Source organism: Petaurus breviceps, unplaced genomic scaffold, assembly GCF_028583685.1.
Source record: "Petaurus breviceps papuanus isolate PSGF00001 unplaced genomic scaffold, PetGlider_PUasm1.0 532, whole genome shotgun sequence".
Classification (NCBI taxonomy): Eukaryota; Metazoa; Chordata; class Mammalia; order Diprotodontia; family Petauridae; genus Petaurus; species Petaurus breviceps.
This window is the reverse complement of record NW_027186361.1, coordinates 634,041-651,466: the sequence shown is the minus strand read 5'-3', so window position 1 is coordinate 651,466 and position 17,426 is coordinate 634,041. Positions and strand designations below refer to the sequence as shown.

Genomic DNA, 17,426 nt, shown 5'->3' with positions numbered 1-17,426 from the left:
TTGATGTACACTCCCCATGAACCAATTAATCTTTCTCCATTTGTCTTTATTCCTTGGGAATCCACCTTCCAAGACACAGGAACTGTACCAGTTTATTCATCCTATGGTTTCTTTAGAATTTTTTTTATTACTAATTCATGTTGATCTTCAGTATGCTACAACTTTATACCATTAAGTAATTTTAATTCCTTATTTATTCAGAAATGGGTGTTGTAGTCTTTTTTGAAGATAGTTAATGACCGTGGTTTTTATTTATTACCCAATGTAATCCTACAGAAAACCCTACCCTGCTCCCTCCCCTTTCCCTGGTGGCGCAAGGAGTCACAGATGACAAACCCTTTTTTTTTGTAGAAGCCCTTTATTAGCAGAATTGCATCTTCAGAAAACTGTGAAGCCATTCACCCGGACCAGGTCTAGTTCCTAACAAAAGGTTGGGCTTTCCCGAACACACAAATAACCGACAACTGAGAAGTTGCCAACACTTAAATTTACCACCTCCCAACAAGGAACAAAGACGGCTTATTGTATGAAATAAGCAGGGGGTCAACAGGTTACTCCTCTGACTGTGAGTTTGATAATCTAACACAGTCAGCTGCGCATAATCTGGCTGAGACAGCTCCGGATTAGCAGCACTGGTGGCTTACACTGAAGGCTTGCAAATCTTAAGATCCCCCACAACAACCCTGTGAGGTAGGTGCTCTCTTATAACTCCTTAAAACACAAAACAAAACACAGAGAGGTTATTGTGACAGCTTGTTCAAGGCAGGGCTAGAGCTTGGTTCTTTTTGACAGGAGTAACTTGTTTCGTTATGATCTCTGCCTTTTAAGCATAACCTCAAACATACAAATGCTACAGAGATGCAGATAACAGTAATTTAAACTATATCACAACACACAATACCCAAACTCATGGATGAAATTTATGAAAACATTTAAGGGCAAGACAATTTTAACAGTTCATTGGGGCCTTTTTTTGATGTCTGCATCTTGGCAGAGGGTTTCCCAAATGGAGGGCAACAGTGGCATTTTCTTCTTATTGGGGACAATGAGGTGACTGAGTGATTGATGGATGAATGATGGGTGGATGGATTGATGAATGGAAGGATGCCATGGTAAGGAGGGGGAGGCGGTCTTGGTGCTGAATGTCTTTCATTGCGCTGGCCGTTCGTTCGCCGTTCTTTATAATCCGAGCTTGGTCCTTCTCCAGTGTCTTCTTTTTGAATTGTACCTAGATGAGGAGAAAGGGGAAGAGAACAAAGGACCAAGTTACTCAATGACTGCTTTCAATTCAAGCCAACATCTTCATGGAGGAAATACCATTTTAATTCTTTTAATATTTCTAGAATTTCCTTTTAATTATACCTGCAAAATTACCCTGAGGGGACGAATAATTTAAGTTTAAAAAAAGGAAACATTAGATAAAAACCTTCCCTTGTTTCTGTTATGTCTGGAGAATAGACTGATTGATATTCACCATGAATCTGGAGGGGCAGCTGTTCTTACCTGATCTTGTTACCAGTTTTCATTCGAATCCATTGCGGGATGGGACGATTCTGCTTCTGTTTCTTGGCCAGGAACCTCTTGATTCTAAATGTTTTATGAGAGGACTAACAAGGAAAAGCATTGTTTAAAGATTCGAAGCCAAGCCTTTTTCTATTCAGAGGGAAGGAGAGGGAGAAGCCCCGCCCATTTGGTCCCATTCACAATGCTGCAGAGCAATTTATTCTGTAGCCGCTGCAGAATTAGGGGCGGGACAAGATGGCTGCAGACACGCTGACGTCACAATCAACTGTCAAGCCATTTTCTTTTTTCCCCCTTTTCTCTTTTTTTTAGCCAAGCCATTTTCAAAAGCTAATCCAAGTCACAGGATTAGAAAACTGCAAAAGGACCTCAGCTAAAGTAAACTGAGGCAGAAGCAAAATATGTCTAGGCTTAGAGCACCTTTTAATTAGATGGAAAGACCATCTAATCCAAACCCCTTCTTTTATAGATGAGGACTTGCCCCAAATTACGCAGAAATGGCACTCGTAGCCAGATCCTCGGACTCTAGGACTAATGCCCCTTTCGCTATGCCGCGTTGCCGCCCTTTTAATCAGCAGTGACAAAAAGAGACGACGGGCTTCTTTTGTTTGCTTGCCAAAGGGGAAGGATCCCACCGTTTTCGAGGTTTAAAACGACTACCCAAGGACCCTCTCAGCTAGAAATCTACGTCCTTTTTCCGCTCACTACCTCAAAGTCACAGCAATGTCATATAAGGGGCCATAAGAGAGACCTCTTTCTTTTCCTAACACAATTCCTTCCCCTTTTGGCGGGGGTGGGGGGGGTGGTCCAAGTCGCCCCGGCTTAAGGCTTCGGCGTCCCTCGGGGATCCCTTCCGTGCCTTTTCCTAATTCTCAGCTGTTTTAGTTAGCGCCTAGAGAACCCTCCCTCCCGGGCCGGGAAGCTGATTTTAAAGCTGGAGAGCAGGGGGACAATGGCAGCCTCCAGCTATGCAGCACCAAAGGTGCTCGGCTCCCCTTGGAAATCTTTCTAGAAGGCTTCCCTGAATGCCCCTCGTTGCTGCTGCTCTGCCCCTGGGGCCCTGGGAGCTGCAGCTGGGGGGGATGGCGGCGGATTCTCTTACCATGATGATGGGATGACAGCCGAGCTTCCACCACGATGGCTGGACGGGCGAAAAAGGGAGAAAGACTGGCGGAAGCTCGCTATTAGAGGCTCTGCAGAGGGCGGAGCTTGGAGGATCTGCGCCTGCGCATTGGCAAAGAGGCTGCGCCCTCTGCAGGTTCCCAAGGGGCACTGCGGCACAGGAAAATCGCCTTGTCTTGAGTCTTAGGCCAACCTCGGCTCCCAGATACCCAGACCCCGCCTCCCATACTGCGGGTTTTTGGAGGTGACATCATTCTGGTCTTGTTTTTTGCTTAGAGACTCATTGCTGCAGTGCAGAGTTTTACCAGCCTTTTATTCCCCCCCCCCCCCCCCCCGCAGCCCACACTTCATTGTTTCCTTTCTTTTTCTTAAAAAATAATTTTATTGATATTTTCGGTTTTCTATCGTCTATTTCCCCTTGTATCCTTTTTCTCTACCCCTTCCCAGAATATCCCTTATAACAAAGAATATTTTGAAAAGATAAAAAGAGGGGGAAAAAATCAGTGAAATTGATCAATACATCGAAAAAATTTGATATTATGTGTGACTTACCACACCCATGGATACCCACTCCCCCCAGTCTTTGCAAAGGATGGATCCCTACCCCGTTTCCAGGGAAGTTGCTTTATTTAATATGAAAGGAAATATATTCTAAGGCTTACTATACATATTCATAGAAATAAAATAAAAGAGATTACTTTTTTTTCGAGGGCATATGCCAAATATTTTATAATTTCACTGGTTTGGAAATCACATTTCTGGAATATTTCCATAGAAAAATATAGTTATTAACCAAATATTCTCCCAGACCTCTTGATAAATTTCTAGGCTTTTTTAGATTGTTAGTTGTTAGAATGCTGAATTTGGATTCAAGACCAAATCCTGTCTCAGGTACTTCCTGTGTGACCCTGGGGAATCATTACTCTCTCTGGACCTCAGTTTCCCCATCTGTAAAAAGCTAATAATGTCTGCAGCACTGCCTGAAGAGTGGCAAATGAAATAACATAAAAATGATCAGGATATTCTGTTGTATTGAAGTCGACCCTTTGAGGCTGCATCAGGGCTTCTAAATAATCAGTATCTATTTGGTGGCACAGGGACTGAGAAATTTGCCCATACCCTAAAGTGATATTTGCTACTTAACAAAAAAATAATAAAATTAACTGCCTGGGAGGTAGTACAATGGAAAGAGCTCCAGCTATGGATTCAGAAAACCTGGGATGACATCACTTCCAGTGCTTACTGCATGTATCTTTCTGACCATGGGTGAATTACAAACTTCCCTGCTTCCCCCTCTGTAAATGAAGGGTTGGATGAGCTCGCCTCTGAGGCCCCTTCAGATGTAGGTGTATGATCCTATGTGGGACCTTGGACAAATGCCTTCCCCTCCCAGTGCTTCAGTTTCCTTATCTATTAAAAAGGGGATAGGGGTAGAAGGATACTACATGGCCTCTGAGGTCCCTTCCAGCTCTAGACCGAGGCTCCTGTGAGTGATCTTGGACAAATTACCTTCCCTTCCTGAGCCTCTCTTTCCCCAGCTGTTAAAAAGAGCATGTAGGAGTGGGGGACTAGATGATATGAGGCCTTTTCCAATTCTAGATCCATTTGGATCAAGGTTGGTCCTAGAAAATAGTTGAGCAAATGTAATTCCTTCTCTTGTTTGCAGACGTTGGGACACTATGGATGTAGAATATGGACTTTGCATATTTGCTCCAAGGGCTATTTTTGTCTTTTTTTCCATTTGGAGAGGAAGATGGAAATGAAAGAGGTTGGAATAGGATTGTAAAGAAAAAGAAAAGAGTGTCACAGAAGGAAAGCCAGACAGAAAGAACCACAGACAAGTAGCTTTTCAAGTTGTGTATTCAATTTATTAAATACTGAAAAAATTATAGGGATTTGCAGTTTTACAATCTTTTTTTCTGTTCTGCTTTTAATGTGGAAATACTAGTTTTATTTGGTATTGAAGTTCAGAATTTTAAAAAGTTTTTACAAAGCAAAAAGAAATGAAGGTCATATAAAAACCAGTCATTCATATTGCTGGTGGTATTAGAACTCCATTGAATGGGGTTTCTGCACTCCTAAGAGCACTGTGCTTTTAGCTATACATTCTTAATCCTGGAAGTTTCCATGCCTCTTTATAACTGAGCTAGTGGGTCCCTGTCCTAGCTGTGACTGGGTGAGGTCTCTAAGCCCTAATTGGCTCCTCTACAAAATGGAGGCATGGAACTAAATGATCTCTAAGGAACAGAAGAAAGGCCAGTCAGTCACAAGCAGGACAACTCTGAAAACAATGTGTTGGATTTATTACTTATAAAAATGCAGCTATAGGGGTGGCTAGGTGGTGCAGTGAATAGAGGACCGGTCCTGGAGTCAGAAGGACCTGAGTTCAAATCTGGCCTCAGACACTTAACACAAAAAACTAGCTGTGTGACCCTGGGCAAGTCACTTAACCCAATTGCCCTCCAAAAAGCAGAAAAAAGGCAGCTATATATAACAGATATGTGATTTCCTGTATAATCTTTTCTGGTCTTTCTACGTGATCCACAGTTTATATATGGATGACTGTCAACTTGAGTTAGTAAAAAGTAAAAATTGTTTTTAAAAAACCTGAGGTTCCTCAAAGCATTCTTTTATTTCATGGTTTTTGTCTTGATCTCTGCCCCTTCATCAGCAGTGAAGACTTTGAAATACCTCAAAGTATTTATTGGTTTCTACCATTGAACGAATCATTTGTGAAGCCAAGATTTTGTTCCTTTGGCCAACTTTGCCCTCAGTGATATCATGACTTGTGTGTAAGACGTGTCATGAGAAGTACCTGGAGTGTGTGATCACAACAGGAGGTTGTTCCTCCCCTACTTGCAGAGAGGTCAGGGACCAGGGGTATGGAAATTGTCAGACATGGTTGATCCATTAACCCGGTTATATCTGTTGAACTTTTTCGCTTTTTTGCAGGGGAGGGTTGTTTTTGTTATATGACTAGCTAGGTGGATTCAGAAGTATATCAAAACAGAAGATAACATGGCGCAGTGAGTAGAGTGCTGGCCCTGGAGTCAGGAGGACCTGAGTTCGGATCGGGCCTCAGACTATTTTAGCACACACAAAAAACCTAGCCGTGTGACCTTGGGCAAGTTACTTAAACCCAATTGCCCTCCAAAAAGAAAAAAAAACCAGAAGATAACAAAAATAAGATTTATTTTTCACAAAGGAGAACTGGTCATGGAGCAAGATGATAACAGGCGTGGACTGGCCTTCACCCAATGCTAGAAGGCCCAGAGGACGGCTGCCAGTACATTAGGCAGTCCCCAGATGGAGGCTTTACGGAAACGAGACGAACAGGAGGAGGCATGGTTGGATGGATGGTGGGCTGCCATCGATGAGAACTCAGACCCGCAAGAGATAATCAAGGGAAACCAGGAAAAGTACCGGTCACTTACAGGTCATGACCTTTGAGGAGTTAATTGCCCTCTCTGGGCCATAGTTTCTTGGCTAATAATAAAATGGAAACTGCTACCAGTGTGCCCCATATCACTGAGGAGTTGTTAGGTTTCCCTGAGGTAATGGAAGTAATTCACTTTAGAATAGTAAAGCACCATCTAAATGTGCTAAGGTTGGTAGGGCGTGTGCAGTAAGGCAGTCAGAAGACCAGTTCCATTTGCATTAGCTAGCCCCAAGTGAGTATTAAGTTCCCTGAGGAAAACAGCATCTTGGTTTTTTTTATAGGTGCCTCCCAACATCTGGACGCAAGGCTCTGAGAACAGAGGACACTTTTCAATGTTCTCTGACTGAACTGGTTAGATGCTACCCACTTGAAATGAGCAGAACCACTGTATGAAGAGATCTTGGGCTGGATGGGGTCTTTGGAGGTCCAGTCCAAACCCATCACTTTACAGATGAGGGAATGGAAGGACTGAGAAATGAAGTCACTTGTCCAGGGTCACACAGCTAGGGTCTGAGGCAGGATTTGAACTCAGGTCCTCTTGATTCCACAGGCAGTTAAGGTGGTGAAGTGGATAGAGTGCTGGGCCTGGAGTCAGGAAAACTCATCTTCCTGAGTTCAAATCCAGCCTGAGACACTTAATAGCTGGGTGACCCTGGGCAAATCACTTCATCCTGTTTGCCTCCGTTTCCCCATCTGTAAAATGAGCTGGAGAAGGAAATGCCAAACCACTCTAGTATTTCTGCCGAGAAAACCCAAAATGGGATCACTAAAACTCAGATACAATAAACAACAATGTAGTTTTGAGATCCTCTTGATGCCAAGTCCAGTACCACAGCCACTATGCCACACTATTTGGGGATGACGGGGGCTGGGGGCTCAAAATCTTTGTAGTCCCACTCAGAGATGTTGGGAGGGGTGACCATGGGAGAGTTGGAAGCACTACAGATGTGGTAGGAGTTATTATTATCACTCTTATTGCTAGGTGTCAAGGTGGCTGGCTTCTTGCCTTTCCTCATTTGGAAAAACAAAACAATCTCTTGGAAGACTCAAACATGTAGTGAGGTAAACAGAACAGAGAAAGCAAATACAGTGACTAGGACAGTGTAAATGGGTGTGGGGGGAACCCAAGAAAACAAAAATAAATGCTGCATGCATATTTATGATGTGCAAAAAGAGATGAGCAAAATGTTCCTTCCTCTCTTCTTGGGAGAAATGAAGGAGCAGGGGTGAAGACAGCTGCATATAGCATCAGATTTGGTCGATAAGTTTTTTAGTTTTCCTAAACTTCTTCCCATTCCTTTCTTCTGCATTCTTTGTTAGAAGAAAGGGCCAAATAGAGGCAGATAAATTTGGAAAGTGATCTGAAAAATTAATATTAAGAAAATAACTATTATTGCTGAATTTGTGGTCTCAAACTCTCTATGGAACTTTGGGCCTCTCTGGCAGCTTGAGGCCTACTGCCTTTGCTTTGGACCCACCTTTAACTCTTCCTATCCATTTTTGCCTTTTTCCTCAAAACTTTTGCACCCTTTCTGGAAATCTGAACCACAAGGTCCAAGGTCCTTATGAGAACCAATCTTTATAGTCTCTCTGTCTGTGACATTAGAAATGGAAGTCAAAAGACCCTCTATCTCAACCCCCCATGATCTTTGCTGCTCTTCTTCAGGTTGCCATGTTGTGGGTGGGACAGGACTTCATTTGCTAAAGACATGGCCAAACTGTATTACCCACAATGCCCATCTCTTTTCTTTGGTTTGAGTATAAGTGCCTCTACTCCCTTTCCTCTTAACTCTGTTCAGTCTGACTTCTGACCTTTTAAACTCCAAACTTACCAAAGATCCCTTAGTTGTCCAATTCAATGGCCTTTTCTCAATTCTCATCCTCCTTAATCTCTCTGAAGTCTTTGATAAAATTGTCCACCCTTCCCTCCCTGATATTTTCTTCTCTAGATTTTTGGGGTACCACACACTTCCCTGGTTCTCCTCCTAACAGCTCTTTCTCAGTTTCCTTCACTGGATCTTCATCCAGGTCATGTCTGCTAACTATGAATGACCCACAGAGCTCTATCCTAAGCCCTCTTTTTCCTGTGTGCTATTTCACTTGGTAGATCTCATTAGCTCTCATGGATTCAATTATCTCTAAGTTAATCATTTTCAAATCTATATAACCATCCCTAATGTCTCTGCTGACTTGTACTCTCATACCTCCAACTGCCTCTTGGATCTCTCAAAGACATCTTAAACTTAACACATCTAAAACTGAACTTATTTTATTTTTCCCCCAAACCCTCCCCTTCTTCCAAATTTCCCTGTTACTGTTGAGGATACCACCATCCTCCTGATCTGCCAAGCTCCAAATCTAGGTGTTATTTTCAACTCCGAGGGAGCTCTCTCACCTCCCCCCACATCCAATATGCTGTCAAGTCTTGTCATTTCTACAGTCACGACTTCTCTCCTACACTTCCCCTTCCTTCCTCTGACTCTGCCACCACCCTTGGCCCTTATCACTTCAATCCTGCTGTTCAGTCGGCCCACCATAAGCCTGTTCCCACTCAGTGGCCAGTGAACATCCTAAGGTATAAGTCTGAGTCACATGTCACACACACACAGACTACCCCTCAATAAACTCCATTGGCTACCTATCACCTCCAGGACCAAACAGAAAGTCCTCCGACATTTAAAACCCTACATAACCTGCTTTCCCCCTGACCTTTCCAGTCTTCTTACATCTTATATATTCCCACCCCTACTGCCCCCTCCCCCCACCCACAAACATACATACTGTGATCCAGTGACATTGGCCTCTTTGCACAGGACACTCCATCTCCCCACTGCAGGCATTTTTACTGGCTGTCTCCCATGCCTAAAATTAGTCTTCCCTCCTCATCTCTGCTTTCTGACTTGAGTCCCAGCTAAAATCTTATCTTCTATAGGATCGATCCCTCTCAACACTACAGCCTTCCCTCCATGGCTTATTTACAATTGATCCTACACCGATTTTGTTTGTGCCCAGCTGTTTTCAAGTTGACTCCTTTAGACTTAGAAGGTCCCTGAGGGCAGGGCCTCTCTTTTGCTTTTTTTGTATCCCCCAGATCTAGCACAAAGTCTAATTCTTAGAAGATGTTTAACATAAGTAACAGTGGCTTTCCCTTATCCTATCCAAAGTGGGGTAGAGAGGCCAGGACTCAGGAGTTGGGATCCAAGGTTTCAGTACAGTAAGGAATTCTCACAGGAGGAAACTCTCTCTACCTTCACAGGTCAGTATCTTGTCTTCAATTTATAGCTTTAAAATTGTTTTTCCAACTTAGAGGCTAGCTTTCTATTAACTAGGCCAGGGTGGGGAACCTGTGGTGTAGAGGCCACATATGCCCCTCTAGGTCCTTGAGGGCGGTCCTTAGGTTGAATCCAAACTTCACAGAACAAATCCCCTTAAAAGGATTTGTTCTGTAAAACTTGGACTCAGTCAAAAGGTTGTACCGGAGGACCTAGAGGGCCACAGGTTCCCTATCCCTGTACTAGGCCATGCCACCTTTCTAGTATGATCTCACTTAGCACTTTTAATTCCTCTTAATTTTTAAATTAATTTAGTTAATTAATATTACAGATGAGAATAAGAGACACATTGATTTTTTTCTAGATTATATATTTTTTCAGGGAAGGGGAGGGCCTCCTCCCTACTGTATCTTTCCTAAGCTCCAGCACACAAAGCAGGGTAACTAAATGGTTTTTTAATTGAATTACAACTAAAAACTACTTTTAACTTTGTAAATGTACTTCAGAACAGCCTTCAGGGTCTGCTGTTTGGTCAGATCTTTGTTGATATCTGTAAAAAATAATGAAGACTGAAAGCTCCTCTGATAAAAGGTGACCACAGATGGCAGTGACCATTGTGCCTGAGACAGGAAATGCACTCATGCCATAAAGGGTAAGATGAAGTGATGATGGAAATGACACATTTTGTAGGGTTGAATCTTGCATAATTCTGTTTGAAAAAAAGGCTCCAACAAAAAGAAATACTTGAAATATACTCATATGCTAACCTATATTCAAATAAAAGCCAGCGTTTCTGTACGAAGGATGTAGACATCATTTGACTGTGGTTGGCATGTCAACCAAAACATCTGTTCATAAGAAGTAGCCTGATATCTTTTTCAGGGCCTAGAGTAATAGGATGCTTTCTGTTTCTAGCCAATTCCAATTCATTACTTAATAGCAATGATACAGTATGTCTAAGGTGAAGCCAGCCTTCCTTCAAAGGTGGCTCATTATGCCCCAAATGAAAGCATTCTCAGCTTTGCTGACCAAAACCTTTCAATGTCAGCTACAGGTTTCCAACCTTTAGCACACAGATGTGCCATGATTAAGGCCACAGAAGACATTTCCACATTCAAGCAAACCTCAAATCAAGTAAACCTCAAATCATTTCCCTCATTGTTATCTGAAAACCCTAAAATTAAATTCCGATAGCTGCATAGATAAGAATAGCCTCAAATTTGGCCTCCTCAACAAAGATTTTCACTTTTGCCCCCCCCTCCCATCATGCTCATCTGAAAGGTAGCCCCACCAGCACCTGGCCCCTTTGAGATTCTTTCTCTCTATTCCTTCTTTTGGAAGGTACTGCTAGACTGCTGGATTCCTGCTCTTTGGCTGTCTGCACAGTCAGAACAGTTAGCTATCTGAGCCCATCATTCTTCTTCCTTCCTACTATTGTTCTCATTCTCTTGCTTTTTATCTGGAGCTGGTTCTGCAGATTTCAAAGAGCTGTCTTCATAGGGTCCCAGGCGATTCCGGCTCCGGGCACCTGGCTGGTAGAGTTGCATTGCTGGGCGGTCCTAAAGAGAAGTGTGAGACGCATTAGTGGGCTGTACTTGACCTGCAAGTTGCTTCTGGCCCTTTTCGTAGCTTTTTGAACGTCCTAATCACCATATACTGTGTCAGTGGTAGTAAAACTTCAGTGGCACCAACAACCAGGATTGCAGACTTCCCAAAGGCCAAAATTTGAGTGCATGGTCCAACAGTCAACCTCGACTAGGATTTTGCTTGCAAAATTTGAAACGAAAGATCATTTTCATAAGCACTACACTGCATTCCTAGCTACCCAAGCCACACATACACATATAGATACACACGCTCCAAATCATCTGTCCAAATTTCAGGACCATCTGAAAATGAACTCAACCTACCTAAAATGTTTCAGTTCAGGAACTGCACCCATCACCTACCTCTTTCCAGTTAGAATTTAAAAAAAAAACAACAACAAAAAACCTTTAGCGGGAAATTTAAGAGGAGGAAAAGACAAAATCAAAAACATCCCTCAATGCAGATGACTCTTCTAAGAACTCATTTTTAAGAATCATAAAAAACAAACATATGAACTTTGCTTAGTGCTGACCTATCCTGAAGTCATGATCTCAGACCCCTGGAGCCCTGTTAAAACACAACCAGCAAGATGAGAGGCCAACAGCATAACACCCAGGTGAGAGGCTCTGTGCCCACTGCATACTGGAATTCAGATTTGATAAAGCCATTCTGTATGAGTAATATGTTTGATTCATGACAATGTCATTCTTGGAAATTCTAATTCAAATCATATAATCTGGGAGCTGGGAGGGGCCCCAGAGACCATCTAGCTTAACCCTTACCTGAGAAGGTACCCCTTCTACATCTCTAACAAGAAAGCAATCAATTTCTACTTTAAGATACCAGTGATGAACAACTCACTACCTCCCAATGTAGCCCATTCCACAGCTCTAATTGCTAAGAATTTTTTTCCCCAACACAAAGGGTAAATGGATCTTGCTCCACCCCCACCGACACTCCTCATTCTGCCCTCTGAGGCCAGGCAGAACAATTTCTCTTTCTATACAGCAACCCTTCAAATACTTGAAAACAGTTCTCATACTAGGTCCCCCTCAAAGAGCCTCTTTCCATCAGACAAACCTAAACACCTCGTGTTCTTGCGCACCCTCTCCCTGAGTGATAGGACCAAACTTAGCACAGGAAGCATCACTCCTTTGGGCCTAATTCCAAGCACATTTCTGCAGTATTTCAAAAAAGGAGGCTTCACAAAAGGAGAAGGCAAGATAAGCACCCTGCTTAGCGTTTCAAGGAGTTTGTGCTAGAAGATAACTTTGCTCTTAAAACCATCCATCAGAAGGCTCTGTGTCCAAGGTTTTTCAGTAGCCTTATTTTTAGGGCAATTTCACTCCCAAGATGGTTTTTCCTGTTTTAGATTTCACCACCCTAACTTATTTTTCCTCATCCACACAAGCCATGGATAAGCTGTTTAAAATAGCCATCAAGAAACTTAGATTTCAAAAGAACAAGTAAAGAGCTGATAATTCTTTTTTAAAAGTTTCTACTGTTTCTTTAAAAAAAAACCACCAAACCACCTTATGAAAATAAACAAATTTAAAGAAAAGTAGCACCTTGTTTCTTATGCGATCTCTTTTCGCTGCATCTTCTTTTCTGTCCTCTTTGGTCATTCTGTCTGAGTTGCCTATTAAATCTGTACCATCATGCCTCTTTCCTTTGTCCCTAAGTAGATCTCTTTCCTTTTTCATTTCTTCTTCTTTTCTTCTAAAAGTCTTCTCTTTCTCAAAGCGTTCCTTTTGCCTCCTTTTGTCTTCTTCCTGCCGCCTCAGTTTCTCCTTCTCTCGCTGCTGCCTCTCTCGTTCCTTGTCTCTTTCATAGTCCTTGTCCCTCTCCCTGTGGTCTTTGCCACCCTCATCTTCAGATCTGCATGGAAAACAAATCTGAGAATGAACCCTCAGCGTTCTGGGCATCACAAGCAAAAGACACACTGTGCTTTTGACTTGGCTGTTGAAATGAAGCTACCTAGAAAAAAAGGCCACAAGAGTGTGCTGCCACTGGTCACATCTTGTGACCCTGCATTTGTTCAAGCTTCTCTGGAAAGCTGCCCTGAGACGCACAAGGAGCATTTTGGACCCTCCTCCCCACCATCTAATTAGAAACAGTAGCTGATCTTCATTCAGCGGCAAAGCCAGGACAGAGCAACCAATGCCATTAGCACCCCTGCATATAGGAGCCACTTAACTGTTTGTAGAATTCAGTTCAACGCTGCAGAGACAAGTCTAAAGGAGACACATGCTGGCGAGCCCTAGAATACTAACTTCTTGGCTTTCTCTTCTTTCGTCTCCCCATCAGAACGCTTGGCCGCCGCACTACTCTGCCCACTGGTTTTTTCCTCATTCAGATTCTCTTTGTCCAATCTCTTGGATTTTTCCCTTTTTTCCAATTCTTTTTCATCTCCTCTTTCTGGCTTCTTGAGCAGCTTGAAAAAGAACAAGTTTATTTTCATTTTGAGGGGTAGAGAGGGAGTGTTCCTTTTTTAAAAAATACCTAAAGAAAACTACACTCTGGCCCATCTAAGCCTTAGATCACTCATAGATCACTCACAGTGGCTCCCGTTTGGTTCCCCACTCTGAAAATGAAGTGAGGTGCACTCCATTTCCCAGGGTAACAGATAGTGCACAGAGAAAGGTAAGTTATTAAAAGAGGAAAGACCAGTGTTCACACGTCACCCACTCACTGAAATCAGACAGTTTGCTCATTTTATACTGAGAGGATCACAACTCTTCAGTTTTAGGAAGGGCAATGCACAATTTCAAGCATGTCGTCCAAAGCAAAGTAGTGTAGCTATTGAGGTTGGTGATGCTTTGTGATAACACATCATGGATCTAAACATGCCAGATGGGTGGGTGCTGCTGGGGTCTGGGTTGAGTTAAATGCTCCAAGAGGCAAATACCTCTGTCACTGAATGACTGATCCACCTCGCAGAAATAATTTTTGCTTGAGGCTTTTTGTTGTGATGTGTTGAATGGTTAAGAACCACCCAGCAGCTGGTTAATACAGCCAAATGCCTCATTGGTACAAGGGGGGGGGGGCACTGCTGTTCCATCTCTGCTGAGCAGGAGTCAGATACTTAATGTTTACTTGTTAAAATAGAGGCTTCAAAACCACCATACAGGCAGGTGTGAGCTCTAAGATTCCCAGTGCACAAATAAAACTCCTTCTCTGTTCCCAGTCATCACTAGAAAACCCTCCAAAATACTCCCCAAGTGCCAGATAGCATCCAGATATATTCTTATGGAAAACATAAGAACTCCCAAGTCTTAAGACGAAGGCTTCATGCAGTGCTACGTCACTGAGCGAAGGGCATAATGGCACAGCACACAGTGAAGCAGGAGCTAATTAAGCGGAAACAGACAAGTTCCCTGCAAAGGGCTAGGGTCCGATCTGAACAGCACAGACAGGCAAAGCATTATCCTAGGTGGGTATCATACTGCTAGTCCATAGTGTATGGTCTTCTTAGCTCTCCAATAAGCATCTTCTTAGGAGAGGAGCTGATGGCGCATTAGGAGAAGCCAAAACACACAGTTTGCTAATAGGAATGCAAATAAATATGTCTCCTACTTATGGTAGCTTCCTGGTTGGAAAGAGGCAGGAAAAGCACAAGTCATGGCTGAGGTGGCAGGCACAGGGTGTGTATAAGAGACTGAGAAGAAGCCCAAGGATATCCCTCACCCCCATGAACAAGCTGGAGGGGGCGGTGTCTAGTGACTGAGGGGACTCCAGCACCAAGAAAAGCAAACAGGTGTGGGGGTGGGGCAAGGGGAAGATGGTAATACCAAGGCTCCTTCTTGGGGGCAAACTGTCCCTCTTTTCCCAAAATGTCAGTGAAATACTCCATGAAGCTTGGCAGAGCAAAAGCTTCCCTAAACCCTGATCCAGAGGGGGAGCTAGCAAGGCCTAGTTCTAGTTTTTTCCTTGAGGAAAGGTCGGGAGCATGTGTGAATGGGAGCTGCTTGCTGGCTGGTTACTGAGTCCTGTGCATAATGAAGATGGAGGAAACATGGATAAAAGAGGGAGCAGAATACCATGCAGGCCCATCACCCTCAGTGGCCCCTAGGCAACCGGGTTAGCCTGCAGACAGTGGAGGCAGAGGGAAACAGAGAGGGAGAGGCCATCAACCAGCTCTTCTTCCTCCACAAGCTATGGATACGCAGCAAAGAGAAGTCAGTGGGCCTATGGCTTGTCACTTCACCCTCCTGCCTGGTCCCCAGGACCCAGAGGAGGGAGTTTCTACTGCTAGCCCTAGCACCTAAAATACTTGGTAAGACCTGGTCATATGACAAGCACCAGGTTCTCTGTGCTCTGCTGTGCTGGGCACTTTGGTGATCTGCAGTTTCTAAACTGTGTACCAGAAGACAGTGGGAAAACACACAGACAAGTCAACCCGATTGAGTGTCAGTGTGAAGGAAACCATGGAGAAAAGTTCTACCACCCCCTAGCCAACTGGAAGGCCTTATTTACTAAGAAAAGAAAACAAGTAGAAATTCAATAATGGAGCATGTTAAATGGCAAAAATGAACCAAAAAACGGGAAAAATTTATAATGGCAAATTAAATGGTATGAGAGGTGCTGATTAATGCTCTCAAGGGATTCCCACTTCTCAAAGTAAAAGGATAGTGTTGGAGGAAAAAAGGTTGCTTTATTGGTTTGCCACAAGAAACTTTATTTCATCTACACCGACACTCAATACACGGACACTCCATACATGTTTCGGGAAGTTGTTCCATGCGACTTTTCTGCAACATGGATTTCATACCTTAATCTTTGGTTCATCCTTTGATCTATCCCTCTCTTTTTCTGGACCTCTTTCAATCTTCTTTATCTTGTCTGTATCCTTTCTTTTTCTTCTCTCTTCTTCCTTCCATTTTCTCCTTTCTTCTTCTCTTTGCCTTTTTCTCTCGATCTCTCTCCGCCGTCTCTCTTCTCTCTTCTCTTCTCTCATCCTCTGCAAACAGAGGATTCAAAGCTTTTTAAACAAGATGGCCACCACCAAAAAGCCTCAAGCAGTCACAAAGCATGCTGGGTAAACTGCATTTAGCAAAGGCAACTCTCTTCTCTGTCCTATGCACAAAGTCTAACTCGGCCTACCTAGGAAGAGGTGTCCCAGCTAGGCAAAATCTCTTGCAGTTGATTATAAATGTCTTACCAATGGCTTTCAGGAAGACAAAGGGCATCCAGAGAAATAGCCATGCAAAAATAGCAGTTTGCATTTAAATGGTGCTGTAAGGTTTACAAAGCACTTTATATCCATTTCTGCACTGGATCTCCCCTATACCTCCACTATCACTAGAGACAGTAGGCCTGGACTCTCCCTATTCCAGGGCCCAAGTGGCTAAGAGTAACCACATGCCTGGAAGGCCCCTCCCCTCTTCCAGTCGAAATGAGATCAAATTTATTAAGATAATCACATTATTACATTTCTTACCTGTTTGTTTTTCAAGAAGTTCAAAAGGGGAGTTGTCTTCTTGGCTACATAAATATAAGGGGGAAAAATCCAGTGTCAATTATACACCTAGAAAGAACTTTCTTCTGACCTCCAGGGCCAGGAAAATTATGGACTTTAAAGGAAAATTTCTAATATATCAGAAGAAAGTGAGTAGTAAAAACAACTCCTACATTTGTTCAGCACCTCGTAGCTCATTAAGAGCTCTTATACAGAGGATCTTGGCTCTGGGTTTTCAAAATGGTATTGGGACATGGTATTTATTTAAGGTCAGGGGCATTATCCTGGGATGAAAGCCGCCTCTCTTCAGCAACAGCAATATAAGGTGAATGAAACCAGCCAACCTTAAAGAAGGAATTTCAGTTATACCTGAACTTTAAAGGCAAATGCTTTTGGTTTTATGATAAGGCCAAAGAAAAAGAAACGATTGGTTACAAGGCTTTTATTTCCCATCAAACATTTCTGTGTGCCAGGCCTTGTGCTAAGTGCGGGAGATACAAAGAAAGGCAAAAAAAACAGCCTTTGTGCTCAAGGGGCTCCCATCTGATTGTTGAGGGGAGTTGGAAAACCAGAAGGCATAGGCGGATAGAAAATAAACACAAGGTAATGGCGGGTACAAAATATACACAAGGTGATTAATCTGAGGGGAGGGGCCAGTAAGGAAGAATCAGGAAAGGCTTCATGTAGAGAAGCCTTGCGCTGAGTTTGGAAGCAAATTAAATCCCAAAAGGCCAAAGTGAGGGAGTACATTCTAGGCACAGGGCACAGCTAGTGCAAAGGTGTGGAGATGGGAGTGTCATATGTGAGAAACAGAGGAAAGGCTAGCCTGGCTGGAATGCAGAGTTCAAGAGTAAAGCAAAACTAGTCTGGAAAAGTAGGGTGGAACCAGGTTTGAAAAGGTTTTAAAAGCCAAACATGAGTTTGGATTCCGGTTTAAAGATAAAAGGGAACCACTTAAGTTTACTGTGTTGGGGAGTTACAGTCAGATATGGGCTTAAGCCTTAAGGAAAATCATTTTGGCAGCTGT

The 17,426-nt window shown here is 43.1% G+C and overlaps 2 protein-coding genes across 3 annotated transcripts in view; both read right to left on the bottom strand.

Moving 5' to 3' along the window:
• Window positions 1–338: 338 nt before the first annotated feature.
• Window positions 339–6,014, bottom strand: RPL39 (ribosomal protein L39). Its single transcript, XM_069102188.1, has 4 exons — window positions 5,963–6,014; window positions 2,624–2,871; window positions 1,504–1,607; window positions 339–1,228 (listed from the first exon to the last, which is right to left on the bottom strand). The coding sequence occupies exons 1-4, from the start codon at window positions 6,012–6,014 to the stop codon at window positions 1,180–1,182; spliced, it is 453 nt and encodes a 150-aa protein (XP_068958289.1). The 3' UTR covers window positions 339–1,179.
• UPF3B (UPF3B regulator of nonsense mediated mRNA decay) overlaps window positions 5,819–17,426 on the bottom strand; it is a 23,150-nt gene continuing 11,542 nt past the window's right edge. For both annotated transcript variants that reach the window (XM_069102166.1, XM_069102167.1), the window contains exons 6-10: window positions 16,382–16,425; window positions 15,713–15,901; window positions 13,215–13,375; window positions 12,510–12,819; window positions 5,819–10,913 (exon numbers count right to left, since the gene is read on the bottom strand). In XM_069102166.1, coding sequence (XP_068958267.1) covers window positions 10,767–10,913; window positions 12,510–12,819; window positions 13,215–13,375; window positions 15,713–15,901; window positions 16,382–16,425 — 851 coding nt within the window. In that variant the 3' untranslated portion in view covers window positions 5,819–10,766. The remainder of the gene's footprint in view (window positions 10,914–12,509; window positions 12,820–13,214; window positions 13,376–15,712; window positions 15,902–16,381; window positions 16,426–17,426) is intronic.

What these genes read in the sequence shown, in the direction of transcription:
- RPL39 (XM_069102188.1), bottom strand. Translation starts at nt 6,014, where the DNA reads ATGGCAGCCCACCATCCATCCAACCATGCCTCCTCCTGTTCGTCTCGT. An exon ending in GCTGTCATCCCATCATCATG is followed by an intron (nt 1,608 to 2,623) that starts GTAAGAGAATCC and finishes TTTCCTTGTTAG; the next exon opens with TCCTCTCATAAAACATTTAG. An exon ending in AAAACTGGTAACAAGATCAG is followed by an intron (nt 1,229 to 1,503) that starts GTAAGAACAGCT and finishes CTCCTCATCTAG; the next exon opens with GTACAATTCAAAAAGAAGAC.